At 35.8% G+C, this 19465-nt stretch overlaps 1 protein-coding gene across 1 annotated transcript in view; it reads left to right on the top strand.

The window, feature by feature from the left end:
- The window catches only part of LOC136034943 (uncharacterized), a gene marked incomplete in the record, with an annotated part of 120632 nt that overhangs the window by 59185 nt on the left and 41982 nt on the right, over window positions 1-19465 (top strand). The window contains 1 exon segment of the mRNA XM_065716481.1: window positions 15718-15841. Coding sequence (XP_065572553.1) covers window positions 15718-15841 — 124 coding nt within the window.

Genomic DNA, 19465 nt, shown 5'->3' with positions numbered 1-19465 from the left:
CTACACAACAATCGATTCTAAAATATTTAGAAATCTATAATGATTGACTATTGTCCGCTAACGAGATTAATCACGTTTAGGGTCAATAGAAGGAGGCACAATGGTCTTGATTTCCTCACAAAAAAACTGACTTTTGCAATAGATTCATGATTAAGGACTGGAAAGACGTGAACTTTTTTTTTCCAATTTTTCAAGAACATACACGTAATATCTTTTGTTTTAATTTGCCATTCCTCTCAGTATCCCCTGGAAGGTATTTTAACTTAATACTTTTGCCTGTTTTTGAATTATTGTACAAGTCTCCCCTCTGTATTATAGAACATATTTTTAAATAATTGCATTTGTATTATTTAAGGCCCATGGAGCAGGGCCTCTAGGGACTGTGGAAATCTCTGGAGGCATTTTGTGAGACTTTTTGACTATTTTGAATAAAATGGTTATCTCAAAATTGGTATGGACTGTCTTTGGAGGTTACATGGGGGTGCCAAAGAAGGGGGTTTGCCTACCTTCCAATCACTTCACTCTTAAAAGTGGCGATAGAACTATAATTTCACAATCCAATGAACCCCCTACAAAATATCTATGACAGGTCTTTCACGTGAAATGGCTCTTTACGCTGTGGGAAAAAAAATATTACATTGAAGGCTCTAAAATTAATATGACGACAGGCTCTGACATGCATGACTCTATGGCTCCAACATATTATTAAATTTAGAAAAAACAAGTTTTTTCAACTGAAAGTAAGGAGCGACATTAAAACTTAAAACGAACAGAAATTGTTCCGCATATGAAAGGGGCTGTCCCCTCCTCAACGTCCCGCTCTTTACGCTAAAGTTTAAATCTTTGTCTCAATTCTACTTTTTAAAACGATAAAATCTGTAGCGTAAAGAGCGGGACGTTGAGGAGGGGACAGCCTCTTTCATATAAGGAATGATTTCTGTTCGTTTGAAGTTTTAATGTCGCTCCTAACTTTCAGTTGAAAAGACTTGTTTTGTTTTTTTAATTCAATTTCTGAACATTTTTGAATTAATGTATGTTTTGATTTTGGCTCACTGCAAATGAATAATAAGACGAAATTTACATATTATTTTTTTTTGCTATATGGCTTTCTCATAGTTTTGATCGGATGATTTTGATAAAAAAAAAGGGGTGGGGAGGAGGCCTAGTTGCCCTCCAATTTTTAGTTACTTAAAAAAGCAACTAGAACTTTTTATTAGTAATAAATGTACATAACTTATGTAACGAACTTCTATATTTGTATATTTTTATTACGTATACGAGGGGGTTCACCCCCTCGTCAATACCTGGCTCTTTCCACTAAAGCTTGAATTTTGTTCCGTTTTTTAAGAATGACCCCTGAATCACAAAGGCCATAGAATAAATAGTTGAAATTACTAAAAATACTTTAGCGTAAAGAGCGAGGTATTGAGGAGGAGACGAACGTAATATTTATTTTCTCATTGTTTTTTAAATAATGCTAGAAAACACTGCGCCCCCTTCATGGAAATTCTCTTCATTATAAATTCCTCCATGGAAAGATTTTCCCTCGTCCCCCTTCACTCCCCAACGCGAAAAATGCCCCCTGAAAACGTCTGTACACTTCCCAATAGCCATTACTATATGTAAACAATGGTTAAAGTTTGTAACTTGCAGCCACTCCCCGGGGGACTGGGGGATTAAGTCGTCCCCAAAGACATAATTTTTGGGGTTTTCTCAAAATTTTGATCCGGTGACTTGGGGAAAAATGAGCGTGGGAGGGGGCATAGGTGCCTTTCAATTTTTTGGTCACTTAAAAAGGGCACTAGGACTTTTAATTTTCGTTATAATGAGCCCTCTCGTGAAATTCTAGGACCACTGGTTCGATGCGATCACCCTGGAAAAAAAAAATATAAATAAACACGCATCCGTGATCTGTCTTCTGGCAAAAAATACAAAATTCCACATTTTTGTAGATAGGAGCTTGAAATTTTTATAGTAGGGTTCTCTGACACGCTGAATCTGATGGTGTGATTTGTTAAGGTGTGATCTGATGGTGTGTTGTGATGGTGTTGATGTTGTCGTTAAGATTATATGACTTCTAGGGGGTGTTTCCCCCTATTTTCTAAAATAAGGAAAATTTTCTCAAGCTCGTAACTTTTTATGATAAGACTAAACTTGATGAAATTTATATATTTATAATCAGCATAAAAATACAATTCTTTTGATGTTACTATTGGTATCAAATTTTTACTACAATTTGTTACCACGAACTGTTTGATATGTACGAATTATACATACATATATATATATATATAGTATAGTGGATCCAGCGATTTAAGGAGGCGGGGGGCTCGTTGCAAAAAATCTCATTCAATATCAAGCTTAACGTACTCACTGATATTGGAAGTTGCATGCCTCTGTATCTATTCGTCATTTATCTGTCAGTTCCGTAATATTGTCCACAAAACTACATTCATAAATACATTATCAGAATTATTTAACGAATTCTCGCCTCCTATTTCCTACTATTTGCAAATCTATCAGTAATCTTTCTACTATATCACGGTGATATGAAGAAGGGAACGTCTGATGAGTCTTTCGTCCGTCATTTTATTTCTTAGCCGCTTTTTCAATCTTCTCAAGGTAGAAAAACTTCATTCAACAGACGCCACACTGACAGGCTGGGTCATGAGGATCTGACCATGCTTAAATATAAGAATGCTGAAATTTTATGAAAATATCAGCATCGCAGTTATGTAAGTCGTCTAAAGTTTCTCATAGTGGATAAGCTACTTCTACATGTGCCTGCATTGCTTTCTCTCAGACAAACCCACCGAGCTTTCCACATTTTCGCTTCTCCGGTCAGGGCAGATTCACGAACTGATTGGAAGGGGAACTGATTGCTGACCAATATCGCGGGGAAAAGTCATGAATCGTATCAGTATATTTTTTTTTTGCTTGTTTCCATAAAATCTTTTAGCAAGAAATGATTGAGCTTGAAAGTGTCCAGCGTTTCTAGAGAAAAACGGCAAGTCCGAAATAATTGTGTCCTACAGGGGAATAAAAACTGACCGTATAAAATATTCCTCGTGTGAATTGACTGTAACATTAATCGGATTCGTATTCTTTTTCGGTACCCATGAGACTGTTATTTCTAAAGCTAGCTCGGATGCTACTTTGGTTGCCTCATCAATGTTTTTTTTTACTTGCTTTCACTCTCCTCACTCTTGACTTTCATTTGAGTAAGAAGGTCCTTAACATGAATTTCTGCAGTCACAGGGTCCAAGCTCTCATTCTGAAATTCGACTGAGCGGTAAAATTAGTCCAAATATTTTTACTAAGAGTGTAAATGATTACTATCATATCGAAGGATGTGACAGCATTCAATGAGGATTTGTTTTTGCTGCAGTTATGCGTTCTACCAGCTGTTGATTGAACTCAAGACCTTCTACGATTTTAGGAAGCTCTACCACGAACTGCATTAAGGAACTATGCCTTTCGATCCAGCACGTTTCACACTCCAGGTAGCTGTGTTTTTATTACTCTGGTTAAAACATAATTGCACTTTGCAGAAGCACCAAAAAAGGCGACTGTTTCTTTTATTGCTCCGATGGAGTTTCTAAAACTCCGGACAAACAAAATCTGTTGACATAGAATGTTATATGACATAGTGTTATGTCGACATAATAATGTATTATAATGTTGAAATAAATGTTATAACCCTAAAAATTAGAGTAGCAAGTGAAGGATTGAGGTTGGGACGGTCCCCTCGTATAAGGAAAAATTTATGTTTCAAACAGTTCATGGTAATGAACTGTAAATAAGGAGCGAGTAGGCTCAATAGTAACCGAAAATTTAAAAACGGAAATCTAATATCAATAGACACATCAAACGAACCAGCTTGTTGTGTTGATTCCAAATACATGAGATTCATCGAGTTTAGTGTTACTCCTCAAAAGTTACGAGCCTGAAAAAAGTGCCTGATTTTTGAAATAGGGGAGGAGATCCCCTAAAGTTAAAGGAATCTTGCTGAAAATCACAACATTAGATTCAGCGTACCAGAGAACCCTACTGTAAATGTTTCAAGCTCCTACCTGCTAAAATGTGGAATTTTGCTATTTTTGTCGGAAGGCATGTCACGGATGCATGTTTTTTTTTTCAGGTATGATTGTATCGAAACAATGGTCCTAGAAGATCGGGATAGGGTGCATTTGAACGGAAATTATAAGTTCTAGTGTCCTTTTTAAGTGACCAAAAAGATTGTAGAGCAACTGGGCCCCGTCCTGCGCCCATTTTCCCCCGAAAATTATCGGATCAAAATTTTGAGATAGCCATTTTTTTCAGTATAGTTGAAAGATCAAATAATTTTGTCTTTAGGTGTAAAATGACCCCCACATTCCATGGGGTGTGAGGCCTGTAAGTTATGAAATTCGCTCATTGTTTATGTATAATGTTTGTTATTGGGAAGTATACAAATTTTTTTATTGGGGGGTGTACTTGGGGTGTATTTATATAGGGATAATCTTCCTTGGGAGGGAAATTTCTTGGGGATGGATATTCCAGGGGAAATCTTACACTGGGGGAATTTGACAGAATTACTATTCAATATTCTTTTTCATTCTCTTACATTCTTTTTGCCAAATTTTTCATGTGGAGATGTTCCGGGGGAATTATCGAGGGACTTTTTCCGTGTGTTTTGATTTCTGTGAAATAATTTCCACGGAAGAGGGCCTTTCTGGAGTGATAGAGAAACCGATTAGAGATTACAGTCTTATCCAAATGAAAGGATGCTATGAAGAGTTTTTCAGGCTGAATCGTCCGCAAGCAATTTTACAGGAAGGGGGATTCTCAGCGGGCGGGGGGTTGCACTTTAGGTTGAATGAAATTTCAACGGAAGAGTTTTCCGTGAGGGGAAGGGATATATTTCATAGAGGGCGAACCGGATTTAAAGTACTAACAGCTTTAGTGTAAAGAGCAAGGTGTTGAGGAAGGGGCAACTTCATATCCAGAATATATTTTCAAAAATTAATATGCTTTTTTTTATGTACAGTGAGCCAAATCCGAGCCTATATTAGTTGAAAAACGTTCAGAAAATAAATAAAAAACTAGGTTTTTTACCTAAAAGTAATGAGCCAAATTAAAACTTAAAATAAACAGAAATTATTCCGTATATGAAAGGAGTTGTCCCCTCCTCAACGCCTCACTCTTTATGCTAAAATATTTATTTCTTTTAAGTAGATTTGTGATAAAATGTCAAACTTTAGCTTAGAGAGTGATGCGTTAGGGAGGGGACAGCCCCTTCCATATACAGAATAATTTCTGTGTTTTTTTCAAGTTTTAATGTCGCTTCTTACTTTCAGTTTAAAAGCTTCCTTTTTTATTTAATGTGTGTTAAGTTTTATTGTTGCTTCTTACTTTCAGTTGAAAATGCTTTTTTTTTAAAAACTTAATTAAATATATAGAGTAGCTACCTATGAAGGAAGGGGGAAATCCAACGTGCGGAAACATATAATGATTTTGAGGGTAGGGTATAAACAGACTGTTTTTGGATGTTTGACCCCCTCTGTCCTCCAAAAAAAAATTATCTTCCAAAGTTTTTATACTTATGTATGACTGACTGTACATGCTAATTATTTGCTGCCTATTTCTTTTTTTCTTTTTTTATAGGGTGATAAAAGAACAGAAAGTATTGACCCAATATTTGAATTTATTTCTTCTGGAGAAAAAGAAATAAAACTCCTTTATCATGGAGGTTATATGTACCATTTAGAGTATGCACATAAGAAAAACTGTCACCTGTCGTCATGGCGATGCATTGAAAGGAACAGGTGCAAATGCACAATTACCATCAATTTGGTTAACCAGAAAGTTGTCCGTGCCGCTAAACACTCACATCCACCAGACGAAGAAAGAATTCAAGGAATTCGAAGTCGCTGGCCGCAGAAGCTTTCTTCTAATGAGGTTATTTCTGCAATTCAGCAAAAACGGATAGAGGGAAAGCGCTTACTGGTGGATAGTGACAGCAGCATTCCGAGTACTACCCCTACAATGGTAAGAATGGGCCAGAGACAACAAAGACTCCAGACATTATTACATTAACTCAGCTTATTTATAACAAGAGCTAAAAGCTCATATGGCACTTGTGACGAGGTTTGAAGAGCCAAGAGCTCATATGGTATGAGCTCTAGCAAAATTCTAAAAATCAATAGATTGCCTTAAAAGAAAAATCAGAAGCTTAATGCCAGTCGGGATTTAAAATAAGAGCTCTGAGTCACGAGGTCCTTCTAAATATTAAAATTCATTAAGATCCGATCACCCACTCGTAAGTTAAAAATACTTCAATTTTTCCTCTCCCTTCAGCCCCTCAGATGGTCGAATCGGGGAAAACGACTTCATCAAGTCAATTTGTTCAGCTCCCTGACACGCCTACCAATTTTCATCGTCCTAGCACGTCCAGAAGCACCAAACTCGCCAAAGCAGTGAACCCCACCACCAAACTCCACCAAAGAGAATGGATCCAGTCCGGTTACGTCAATCACGTATCTACGACATTTATAAGCGTTTTCCAAGATTTCCGGTCCCCCCTAATGACACTGGATCCGGTCGGGATTTAAAACAAGAGATCTGAGTTTCGAGGTCCTTCTAAGCATGAAATTTCATTAAGTTACGATAACTCTTTCGTAAGTCAAAAATACCTCATTTTTTCTAATTTTTTAGAATTAACCCTCCCCGCAACTCCCCTAAAGAGAGCAGATCCGTTCCGGTTATGTCGTTCCCGTATATAGGACTTGTGCTTATTTTTCCCACCAAGTTTCATCCTGATCTCTCCACTCCAGACGTTTTCCAAGATAAGATAAGAGCTCTGAGACACGATATCCTTCTAAATATCAAATTTTAGTAAGATCCGATCACTCCTTCGTAACTTAAAAATACCTCATTTTGTATTAATTTTTCAGAATTAACCCTCCTCCCCCAAAGAGAGCGGATCTGTTCCGGTTATTTCAATCACCTATCTAGAACTTACGATTATTTTTACCACACAGTTTCATCCCGATCCCTCCACTCTAAGCGTTATCCAAGATTTTAGGTCCCCCCAATGTCATCGGATCCGGTTGGGATTTAAAATAAGAGCTGTGAGACACGATATCCTTCTTAAAATCAAATTTCATTAAGATCCGATCACTCCTTCGTAAGTTAAAAATACCTCATTTTCCCCAATCTTTCAGAATTAACTCCCCCCCCCAACTCCCCAAAAGAGAGCGGATCCGTTCCGGTTATATCAATCACGTATCCATGACTTGTGCTTATTTTATCCACCAAGTTTCACCCAGATCCCTAAACTCTAAGCGTTTTCCGAGATTTTAGGTTCCCCCCTCAATCCCCCCCCCCATATCACCGGATCCAGTCGTAATTCAAAATAAGAGCTCTGAGACACGATATTCTTCCAAACTTCAAACTTCATTAAGATCCGATCACTCCTTCGTAAGTTAAAAATATCTCATTTTTTCTAATTTTCAGAATTACCCCCCCCCCCCTCCCAACTCCCTGAAACAGAGGAGATCCGTTCTGGTTATGTCAATCACGTATCTAGGACTTCTGCTTATTTTTCCCACCAAGTTTCATCTCGATCCCTCCATTCTAAGCGTTTTCCAAGATTTTTGGTTTCCCCCCCCCCCAATGTCCCCAGATCTGGTCGGGATTTGAAAAAAAGAGCTCTGAGACAAGATATCCTTCCAAACATCAAATTTCATTAAGATCCCATCACCCGTTCCTAAGTTAAAAATACTTCATTTTTTCCGAATTAACCGTTCCCCTACTCCCCCCAGACGGTCAAATCGGGAAAACGACTATTTCTAATTTAATCTGGTCGGGTCCCTGATACGCTTGCAAAATTTCATCGTCCTAGCTTACCTGGAAGTGCCTAAAGTAGCAAAACCAGGACAGACAGACCGACAGGCCGACAGACAGACCGACAGAATTTGCGATCGCTATATGTCACTTGGTTAATACCAAGTGCCATAAAAAAGATTGAAACACTGAACCGTTAAACGAAAGTCATTCGTCCAAGCAATTCCTACTCTTATTGGATCTTTTTTAACCGGTGATTCTGTGTTATATCAGTTACATACAGTAGCTGTGCTATAAAGTTTTGACACATAACTTTCCGAAATTTTCTTGAGGACCATCACAAACGAGTCCTATTTGTGAATTAGTTTCATGTAAGCGCCTATTGTTGTTTATTATAGCCTTAGCTGTGAATTGATGTTATTTTTTCTTGCTCGGAGGGTGACGCCCGTCTTCTTTAAAAAAACTTGGCTAGTATTGGTGCCTCATAATGATAGCCAGCTTTAACCATCTACAAAGGCTGATCGTTAGTTTTGTTGGTCTGAAAATGGCTTCCTACCCTCTTCAGGTTGAACCAGTTCAGTTAAGAATAAAATTATGCTCATTATTTTACATAATACAACTCTGATGCCTCACAACAATGCCCTATCCAGAAAGAAATAGGGGATTTGAACCCCCCGAAATGTTTGTCTAACTCGGAAAAACGTAACAAAAATGAATAAAACAAATTTTGATACGTTTTTAAAGTCTTTTTTTGTACCTACCCCCCTCCCCCAAAAAATCCTTTTGTAAATCCTGGATACGGCCCTGCTCACCGGTTTTGAAGTTTCATTAATAGATGTGGTTTGTAGAGATTTGTGGTGCTCTGCAATGTGTGTCTTTCATTTTTTTTTCAAATGTGTAATCATGAATGAAGTCCATGAAAGAGGAATAGCTTTACAACTTCTGCACCTTCTTCATGATGCAAACTGTTTTTAATCTGCATGAAAGTGTCGTGTAATTGTAAAATGCAATTAAAGAAGAAGAAAAATATTGAAAACCACAAAATCTTTGAAGTATACCGGTGTTGGTATGAAGCAACAGAAACGTTTTGCAAAAGATAAGAAATTGAGAAAGTGACATGTAAGTTATGAAGTAAGGTGATGCTTCACACTTCACTCTTACCCTACTCTCATGAGACATTCTATGCTCTAGTCCCTCTGCACACTCTGCTAGATATTGGATGGAATGTTTTAAAGTTACTGTCTGAGTTGATGGTAGTCTCCATGGCAAATGATATAATGTAATTCCAGACAGAATGATACTTTGACGAAGTTACAACTACATAAATAATCTATTTCCGCTTAAATTAGTTGAAGATCGTCCATTATATATGTTTATTTGGTAAATTATATTCAAATAATCTTGTTTTCCAATTTTTTGTCCTTTTTAATATCATTGAATATGCCTTTTTAAACAGGGAGGGGGGTGGCTTGAAAAATTCTTTGAGGTTAAGCTACTTACTCGAACTAACTTCTTGCCTTGTTTCAGGTTAGACTTCAGAACGTGACTGTTAAAAATCAAAATGTGTTAACTCCATAGCCTTGTTATTAAGGGAAGCAGCATTTAAAGCTTCAAAGGGATTATTTCTTTTATGTGAAAAATGATGTCCAGCAGGATTTATCACAGTCTAACGCACTTTAAGGATGTAAATTTATACGATGACAAAAAGAAAGCAAACATGACAGTTCTTAAAACTTGTTGCTTTTACCACTGTCAAAGTTAACTCAGATGCTATAAATTCTTGCACGGTCAACTGCGCTGTCTGAAATCAAACGACATTAACTCAAAGATATTTTTTTTGTCGTTTTTTTTTTTTTTTGTAACTGTTTTCTCCTGAACTTTAAAAAGAAAGTTCTGCTCCATTTAATCAAAACAAGATAATTCACACTTTCTGATGATGTAAGTTTCTAAAACTGAATGTACCTATATCCGGTACAGAACTTGAAGTTAAGGCGTTTTTCTAGAGAAAGTAGGTCTCGGCTTCTAGTTTTCTGTCGTGTATTCGGATCTATTATCCAAGCTCTACAAGCTATGGTAAAACCAACCAATTAATTCTTAGTAGTTTGGAAACACAGACTAAGAAAAAGTTTTTAATGGACCATTGGGTGATCCTTTAAGGTTCTGCATCCTCTCCTTCTGCAAGGTCAGAAAGGTGTTTCATACGTACCTTATGTAAACCAATGTTTTAGGCTTACTTAGCTAATGTGAAACCCTATAACTTCAAAGTCTTTTTTTAGGGGGTGGGGAGGCATTTAAAACTCCAAAGTTGCCTATTGTCAATAATTAGGATATCAATCATTTAGTGTGTTTCACAGCTATTTCCTGTACATTACCTAGATATAAAAAGTAAAAACTATTGCTGCGCTGAGAAACGACAACATTCTGCGATCCTATGCTGCCTAATTTAAATGCAAGTGCAAAGTAAAGGCTTGGCGGCGTGCTCCTCTTAGTGGGAGTACCCCAACTTGAGTAATCAGCGACTCGATCTTGAACAGTACTTGTTGGGAGTCTTTTAACTTGATTTAACAGCAGCTTGGCCTTGAAATGCACTCTATGGGAGCAATTCAATTTGAATGAACTTGAACAGCATTTTTTGGGAGTAATTGATCTTGAACAGCACCTTGAAGGAGCAATTGAACGTGAATGAACGGCAGCTTGACCCTTGAAATCTCTTGGGTCGAGATGGAATCTTTCTCTTATTATCACGGTCAGAACTGAAGTTGTATCAGGAAGCTTTTTCCGCGTTAAAAGGAGCTTTTTTTTAGTTTGTGACAAAACTGAATCTCAGTTAATGGCAAAATCCAGAGACTTTCATAAGATTTTTTTTTCTTTAGACATATCACCTCCTCAATCCCCAGGTCTTTACGGTAAAGTTTTATTGTGCTTTAAACGATACAATTGGTTAATAAGGAACAATGAGAAGTTTCACATTTAGCAGATGTCGAACTTGGGCCTCTCATGTGGGTTGAATTTCGTTCCATGATTTCCGGCAACATCGTACCCTATATTTGAGAATTTTATTTCCGGTATATAAAATTGTACTAATATTTCATGTGCTAATTTCAGTAATGAAAACTTTAAAATCAAAACATTTAGAATCAACGTGAATAATATGGTTCTTTTTCATGTATAATAATCAAAACTTTGTTTATCGGAGTTTGGGTTTCTATTGATAAGCGTTGCTTTTTACTTGCAGTTTTTTAACACGGGCTATTAGGCATATAGCTCTCGTAAACGTGAATGAGGCTACTACTCCGTCCTTCAGCCCCCATTTTTGCACTTAAGTTTAATATTCGTATAACGATGCCTTGAGAATGACAAACATCCCTCAAAAAAATATAACCCTCCAAAGATATGTCAGGAGGTCTGAAATATCGAAGTTAATTATTAGGGCTGTCATTTCCACGGTATTCAAGGTAAGTTTTTTGGACCCATACCCTTGGTTGGTTTTCTGATAGAGCTCATAAACCCCCTCTACTTTTTGTGGTGGTAAGCATGCGCGTGTAATATTTTATACCGCACTGAAAACATTATTTGCAATAAGAGGGGCCATATCGCCCTGCAACACCCATATTACAAGTGTAGTTTTTTTTTTTTTTTAATCTGGGAATCAAGCAGCATTATGATGAATTTCTGTTCTCCCTCCTAAATCTTGTTTTATATATGTCTGAAGTTTCGTGGAGGCGTGTGAATTTCGGGTAAAAAACGTACTTTTTGAGTTTCAAGCACTCCCCACCCACCTACACAAAGACACAACGGCCACTTTATAACGGCTGGTTTGTAATTTTACACCAATGTATATAATTTTACCAAGCATCAAATGGCTCTTTAAGATAAATCTCTATATAAATGTATATAGAAAAACCTCTATATATAAATTCTCTGTATTCTGTGGACTTAATACTTCTTTTGTGATGAATGTGACACCACGCGGCATTACAACCTGGCAAATTGGACAGCTCAATACATAGTGTTGCAATAATTTTAAATTTATTGGGTATCTTAGAAACATCACTTTATGGCTTGTGGCACCATTGGGCAAAAATGTTGGTTTGTGCCACAAAATGGCGGAAACGCCACTTTGCTAGGGTACAATTTTTTGCTACTTACAAAGGGCATTTGGACTTCTAAATCCTGTTTGAATGAACCTTTTCCTGATTTTCTAGGACCATTGGTTTGATACGATCGTCCCTGGAGAAACAACAACTAATAAACAAGTAAACATGTATCCATGATCTTTTTTGCAAAAAAATTTTGCAGCATGTTTATTTTTTAGATAGATACTTAAAAAACTCTGGACCAGGGATTTCTGACATGCTAAATTTGATGATAGAACTTTCAATAAGATCAATTATCCTTTTGAGGTTGTTTTGCCCCTTTTTCAGAAATTTAGCAATTTTTTCAGATTCAAAGCTTTTGATAGGTAACTTTAAACTTAATGATTTTTGCATATTCAGAACCAAGATAAAAGGCCAATTCTATTGATATGTTTATATATGTTACCAAAGCTCTGTTTTTTTTATCTCAATTAATATTGGACAGTGTTACATGCCAGTGTTGCCTTACCTGCAGTTATCAGTGTTGCTCCTTAAATGCAGTTTGTCACCACAGCTGGTTTGATAGCATTCGGTACTGCGTTTTTTTGGCCTGCAATAGCATTAATAAGGCTTCAGTTTTGTCTAGTAAAATAGATAATGTTAGAAAAGTTGGTTTGCTGATTGGGTTTTATGCTATTTTTGTGTGTGTCTGATTGTTGTGATCTTATTTTTCTTTATTGTGGCAATATCTTAAGTCCAAGCAGACACAGGTTACAAATCAAACAGTTCGTGGTAACGAACTGTAGTAAGGAGCGACCCGGATCAATAGTAACCAAAACTCTAAAAAATGGATTTTTGGTACCAATAGCTACATCAAAAGAATCGAATTTTAATGCTGATTTTAAATATATAAGTTTCATCAAGTTTAGTCTTACCCATCAAAAGTTACGAGCCTGAGAAAATTTACGTTATTTTAGAAAATAGGGAGAAACACCCCCTAAAAGTCATAGAATCTTAACGAAAGTCACACCGTCAGATTCAGCGTATCAGAGAACCCTACTTTAGAAGTTTCAAGCTCCTATCTACAAAAATGTGGAATTTTATATTTCTTGCCAGAAGGCAAATCACGGATGCGTGTTTATTTGTTTGTTTTTTTTCTCCAGGGGTGATCGTATCGACCCAGTTGTCCTAGAATGTTGCAAGAGGGCTTATTCTAACGGAAATGAAAAGTTCTAGTGCCCTTTATAAGCGACCAAAAAAATTGGAGGGCACCTAGGCCCCCTCCCACGCTAATTATTTTCCCAAAGTCAACGGATCAAAATTCTGAGATAGCCATTTTATTCAGCGTAGTCGAAAAACCTTATAACTATGTCTTTGGGGATGACTTACTCCCCCACAGTCCCCTTGGGAGGGGTTACAAGTTCAAAACTTTGACCAGTGCTTACATATAGTAATGGTTATTGGGAAGTGTACAGGCGTTTTCAGGAGGATTTTTTGGTTGGAGGCAGGGGTTGAGAAGAGGGGGATATACTGGGGGAACTTTCCATCGAGGAATTTGTCATGGGGGAAGAAAATTTCCATGAAGGGAGCGCAGGATTTACTAGCATTACTTAAAAAAAAACAATGAAAAAACAAATATGAAAAAGTTTTTTTTTCAGCTGGAAGTAAGCAGCAGCATTAAAACTTAAAACGAACAGAAATTATTACCCATATAAGGGCTCACCTCCTCCTAATACCTCGCTCTTTACGCTAAAGTATTTTTAGTAATTTCAACTATTTATTCTGCGGCTTTTGTGATTCAGGGGTTATTCTTAATAAATTGGGACAAAATTTAAGATTTAGTGTAAAGAGCAAGGTACTGACGAGGGGGCGAACACCCTCATATATGTAATAAAAACATGAGAATACAAAAGTTCTATACGTAAGCTAATTTACAAGTTACGTATATCTTTTACTTATAAAAAGATTCGTAAAAAATTAAAAGTTCTAGTTGCCTTTTTAATTAACCGAAAATCGGAGGGCAACTAGGCTTCCTCCCCCGCTCTTTTTTTCTCAAAATCATTCGATCAAAATTATGAGAAAGCTATTTAGCCAAAAAAAATAAATATACAAATTTCGTTTTAATTATTCCTCTGCGGGGAGCCAAAATCAAAACATGCATTGATTCAAAAACGTTCAGAAATTAAATAAAAAAAATAAGTTTTTTAAATGAAAGTAAGGAGCGACATTAAAACTTAAAACGAACAGAAATTACTCCGTATATGAAAGGGGATTTTCCTTCTCAACGCCCCGCTCTTTACGCTAAAGTTTTTTACTGTTTTAAAATGTAGAGTTAAGAGAAAGAGTCAAACTTTAGTGTAAAGAGCGGGGCGTTGAGAAGGAAAAGCCCCTTTCATATACGGAGTAATTTCTGTTCGTTTTAAGTTTTAATGTCGCTCCTTACTTTCATTTAAAAAACTTGTTTTTTTTTATTTAATTTTTATCAAGACTGAGAGGATAATCTTAGAAACGATGAAGCTCTTTCGTCTAAGTCCTAGCATTTATACTGATCATGATAAAATGGGAATCCGTCATAATTGTGTTTAACGTAGTTATTCATTCACAGCAATTTCTGCTCTTTATTGACAGCTCTTTATTTTTTAATTCGATTTTGTCTTAGAGAATTTTGCTTTCAATTTTCTGCTAGGTTTTAATTGAGATTGCTTTTTGCTGATGAATATTAGAAATATTTGCAAAGTTTTTATTTTAGTTTTTCTGCTTTTAATTTTAGATTGTAATTTATATTTGAAACAAAGTTTGAATGTTGAGGCAAAATTTTCTAGCAGAATTTTCTTTTTCTGTGGTAATTTTTTGATAATAATTGTGCTGTTGAATTCTGGTGGATGGGAAGAAAGATTGTTCTTCACATAACTTGAAGATATGCAGAAATTTTGGTCTTCTACTGGCCTGAAGTCATCATGACCTTCCACCGTGTAGACATGCTTGAATATGCAATAGAATATTTAAATGTTCTATTTTTTTTACAATTTTTTTTGTTCAATTAAAGCTTGTCAAGGCCATTCACTGAAAATATTTTGTTTTATTGCCTTATTAAGAACAAAAAACAATTGACGTCACGAGTCAGTACAGCCAGGTTCGTTTTTCTCAATTTTGATCTTGAACAAAGGTCTTTGATCCTTAATGTAGCCTTAAATTTAAGGCTTATCAGCGTAATCAATGAAAAATCGAATGTTGCATGCTATGAATTTCCTCCCAAAATTTATTGACTTCAATAAGGTCTCCGTGGTCCCTGAAAGCTTTACATCGATAGGAGAAAAATCAAGTTTCCAGCATAAAAGGTTTCACATAGATAGGGGAAAAACAGAGTTTGACCCATTTTGGCTTTGACAATTCAATACAACCAACTTTTTTAAAGTCTTTTTCCTCTTAGATTCTTTACTCCAGTGATACATCAAGGACAGTTTAAAAGGAAAAGAAAAACTTGTTTCTTTTCTGTTTCATTTCGTGGCCCTTGTTTTGGGACTGTCTCGAAATTATCATGTCTTGCTATTATATGCTTATTGGGCTTTACTTAGCTACTTTGGGGTTCTGTTGGGTTTTACTCTGTCTACTAAGTAGCCATTACAAATGATGTAAAAGTTCAATATTTTAAAAAGTTTTAAACTTTTAAAAAGTTTTAAAAGTTCAATATTTCTTAAAATTTTCAATCTAACCATCAGCTGGTGTGTTTAATTTACCAATGAATAGTGCTTGTTTCGGTAATTGCCTCACTTCTCTGAGGTTTATTCTTTTATCTTTTTTTTTATTATTCTAGGAGGATATTGGGCAGGCCATAGATGAAGCTATATCTAATATCAGTTCAAATCAAGGATCACCCGCAGGCCTTAAAAAACCTAAACGCAGATCCAAGAACCAGAAGGCACTTTTCCAAGGAAAAGGTATTTTTTTTTTCAATAATTCTATTATGAAAGCTGTCAAAATTAAAAACAATCGAGAATGGATGTTTCTCAGACAGTCTTCCTGCTGAAAAGTCATTGCGCTGTCCCCAAAAACTGACAATTAATGTGTATTTTGATTCAGTTTCAGACAAAAAATAGTTCAATAGGGGACTAATCCTTTTGTTTTACAGTGAAACAACAACAAAAAATCTCTGGATATTTTGGGTCACATATAAAGTGGCTATCATCAGCCGATAAACTGAAACCTAATAGGAGATAAACGTCATCTGTAGAAACTGAGTTTATCTTCTGATGGCGGCCACTGTACATGTGACCGATTCATCCAGATATTTTTGTTTTGTTGCTTCACTGCCAAATAAAAGGACTTCTCCCTATTGAACTGTTTTTTTTTGTACGTCATAGAAAGACAGTGTGGTCTTCGAAAATTCCACTTTAGATTTTGGCTCCGTTCCAACTGTTCTTTGGGTCCGTTTTCATAAGGATGTTGGATAGAGGTCATCGATCGGTGTGAACCAGTGTTTTCTTGGTGGATTTATTCAACAAAAGAATGTTTTTGCTTCTACCCTTCCCCAATTCATCTATTGTTGAGCTTCACGAAGAGCTCCAGTCCAAAATTGCCTTGATATTAGAGTTTTAACTAAAAGGGGATGTTCACCTTTTTTTGAACGAATGGTTGTTTTTGTGAGGATGAGAGGTGAACACGAGTTCATTCTCGTTCATTCACTCCCATTCTCGTGAAAATGTGCCATTACGATCCCTTGATGTGACTTGTTTCCGTTAGTGACTCGAATGGTGTCTGAGTAGCTCTTGATTGTTCTAGGAGCCTGAAATTAGCTCAAGAATTAAGAATTTGAAACTGTTGGTAATATCAAATCAGATTTAATTTATTGTATTTATATAATTGTGAACACATAATCATTGATTTAATTTGGGTCAGCTTTTCTATTTAGTCACTGTCACTCCACATAAGTAGCGAAGTGGAATGGAATATTTTAAGTATTGTTGAAATGAAAATATAATCACAGTGAAAATAAAAAAAAAAAAATATTTTTTGGGAAATTGTGAAACTGACTTGTTTTTCTTTTTATTCTTGGATTTATAGTAAAATTGTCGCAATTTTTTTGTGGCATATTTCTTAAATTAATAAATAAAAGGAATTTTTAATTTAATGCTTTGACGAATGTTGGGTAAACAAATATTAGATTAACCATTTATTTAGGTGTTTCGAATATTTTCGTTTGTTTCTTTGTTTTTTATTCGAAAAATTCTCGTTTTTTTAATTTTTCTTTGCTTGTATGCGTCGTTAAAACATGTATCACTGTCAAATAAAAGGATAGTGAACCAATGTTTTTGCGGTGGATTTATTCAACAAAAGAATGTTTTTGCTTCTACCCTTCCCCAATTCATCTATTGTTGAGCTTCACGAAGAGCTCCAGTTCAAATCTGCCTTGATATTAGAGTTTTAACTAAAAGGGGATGTCCACCTTTTTGTTGACCAAATGCTTGTTTTTGTGAGGATGAGAGGTGAACACGAGTTCAACTCCCATTCTCGTGAAAATGTGCCATACGATCCCTTGATGTGACTTGTTTCCGTTAGTGACTCGAATGGTGTCTGAGTAGCTCTTGATTGTTCTAGGAGCCTGAAATTAGCTCAAGAATTAAGAATTCGAAACTGTTGGCAGTATCAAATCAGATTTAATTTATTGTATTTATATAATTGTAAACACATAATCATTGATTTAATTCGGGTCGCCTTTTCTATTTAGTCACTGTCACTCCACATAAGTAGCCAAGTGGAATGGAATATTTTAAGTATTGTTGAAATGAAAATATAATCACAGTGAAAATAAAAAAAAATTAAAAATATTTTTTGGGAAATTGTGAAACTGACTTGTTTTTCTTTTTTATTCTTGGATTTATAGTAAAATTGTCGCAATGTTTTGTGGCATATTTCTTAAATGAATAAATAAAAGGAATTTTTAATTTAATGCTTTGAAGAATGTTGGGTAAACAAATATTAGATTAACCATTTATTTAGGTGTTTCGAATATTTTCGTTTGTTTCTTTGTTTTTTATTCGAAAAATTCTCGTTTTTTTATTTTCATTGCTTGTATCCGTCGTTAAAACATGTACCATCGATTTAATACGTCTTTGATAGAAGTGCTTTTTTTTGCTTTTATAACAAAAAACGACAAAGACCCGAAATCGAGGAAACATCTTCAGCCAAAAGTAAACATCTGAAGCAAAAAGTGAATATTTCGGCAGAGAGTTCTACTCTGCCATCTTCGGTGTGGAAATAAGCTTGAAAAATAAATGAAAATGTAAACCAAGGCCTTGAATAACACCATATAATGTATAACAACACCAATAACACCAAATTACTTAAACAGATCATATACCAGCAAATAACTTAAAAAACACCAAATAACTGAAGATTTCTTCAGTTCTTTCATGCAGCACCAATAAAATCAAGTAATTAAAACATAGTAAAATGAAACAAAAATCCTAAAATAAAAAAGAGCCTCCTTCACAAAATAACCGTAAAATAGGAACTTATTACTATAACAGTATATGCTACGATATAATACGAACGTTTCTCTGGTTTTGCTATCTACTGTTTTTCAATAAGGTTAGTTTTTCTTTTAACTTTTTTATTCATAAATTTGTGGTGCCAGTGACTTCCAAGTAACTGATATGCTGTATTCTTTTTACCTTATCTCGTTCAATCAGGTGGCTGTAAAATGTCTGTTGAATTGTGTTTCGAAGGAGTCAAAAGAGTAACTTTTAGGGATATCGTCTCCGGGAATATCATTACAAGTCGAAATATGACATCGAAAGAAACTATTCTTTAAGTACTCTGTTCTTGGTGTGTCTACCTTAAGAAAAATCGGACTGAGCCGTGTGCTTCCTGTCTGCCTTCATGGTTGGGTAATGGAGGGTGCAATAATACCCAAACTGTAGCGCCTTTATGGTATGAGTTTGACTTATGCTTAGTCCAATTCTCTCGAGGCTCCGTGACAAGCTGCCTAATTTTTGGTGCGATCCCTTTTTGGATTGATCACAAGCGCACAAAGCACAATATTTGGAGAAACATCCTTTTTCAAAACTTGTTGAAAATTCTTTTTCTATAGTCCTTTTCTGGTTTAAAATACCTTTTCAGTAAATTATGCTTAGTTTCATTGGAAACCGAACCACTTTATTCGAAAAAAGTTCCGATTCAAGCTCAACGTCAATGACACCCAAGGGAATATGATTAAAAATCAAAGCACATCGTCAGACGGAGATATTCTACAAATACTCGGTTCTTTGCTTGTCCGCCCTTATAGACTTAGACCAAGCTGTGTGCCTATGTGTCTCTGATATAGTATTTGTAACTGGAAAATATATGGGCATTTTTTTGTGAGAAATATTCTGAGGAGGGGGGTCCATGGGCAGGGAAGTTGCCAGGGAAACTCCTCCAGAGGAAACTTTACACGGAGGAGGGAAATGCCTTTTCAGTAAATTATGCTTAGTTTCATTGGAAACCGAACCACATCATTAGAAAAAAGTTCTGGTTCAAGTTCAACGTCAATGACACCCAAGGGAATATGATTACAAATCAAA

Source organism: Artemia franciscana, chromosome 13 (assembly GCF_032884065.1).
Source record: "Artemia franciscana chromosome 13, ASM3288406v1, whole genome shotgun sequence".
NCBI lineage: Eukaryota > Metazoa > Arthropoda > Branchiopoda > Anostraca > Artemiidae > Artemia > Artemia franciscana.
This window is presented reverse-complemented; position numbering and strand designations above follow the sequence as displayed.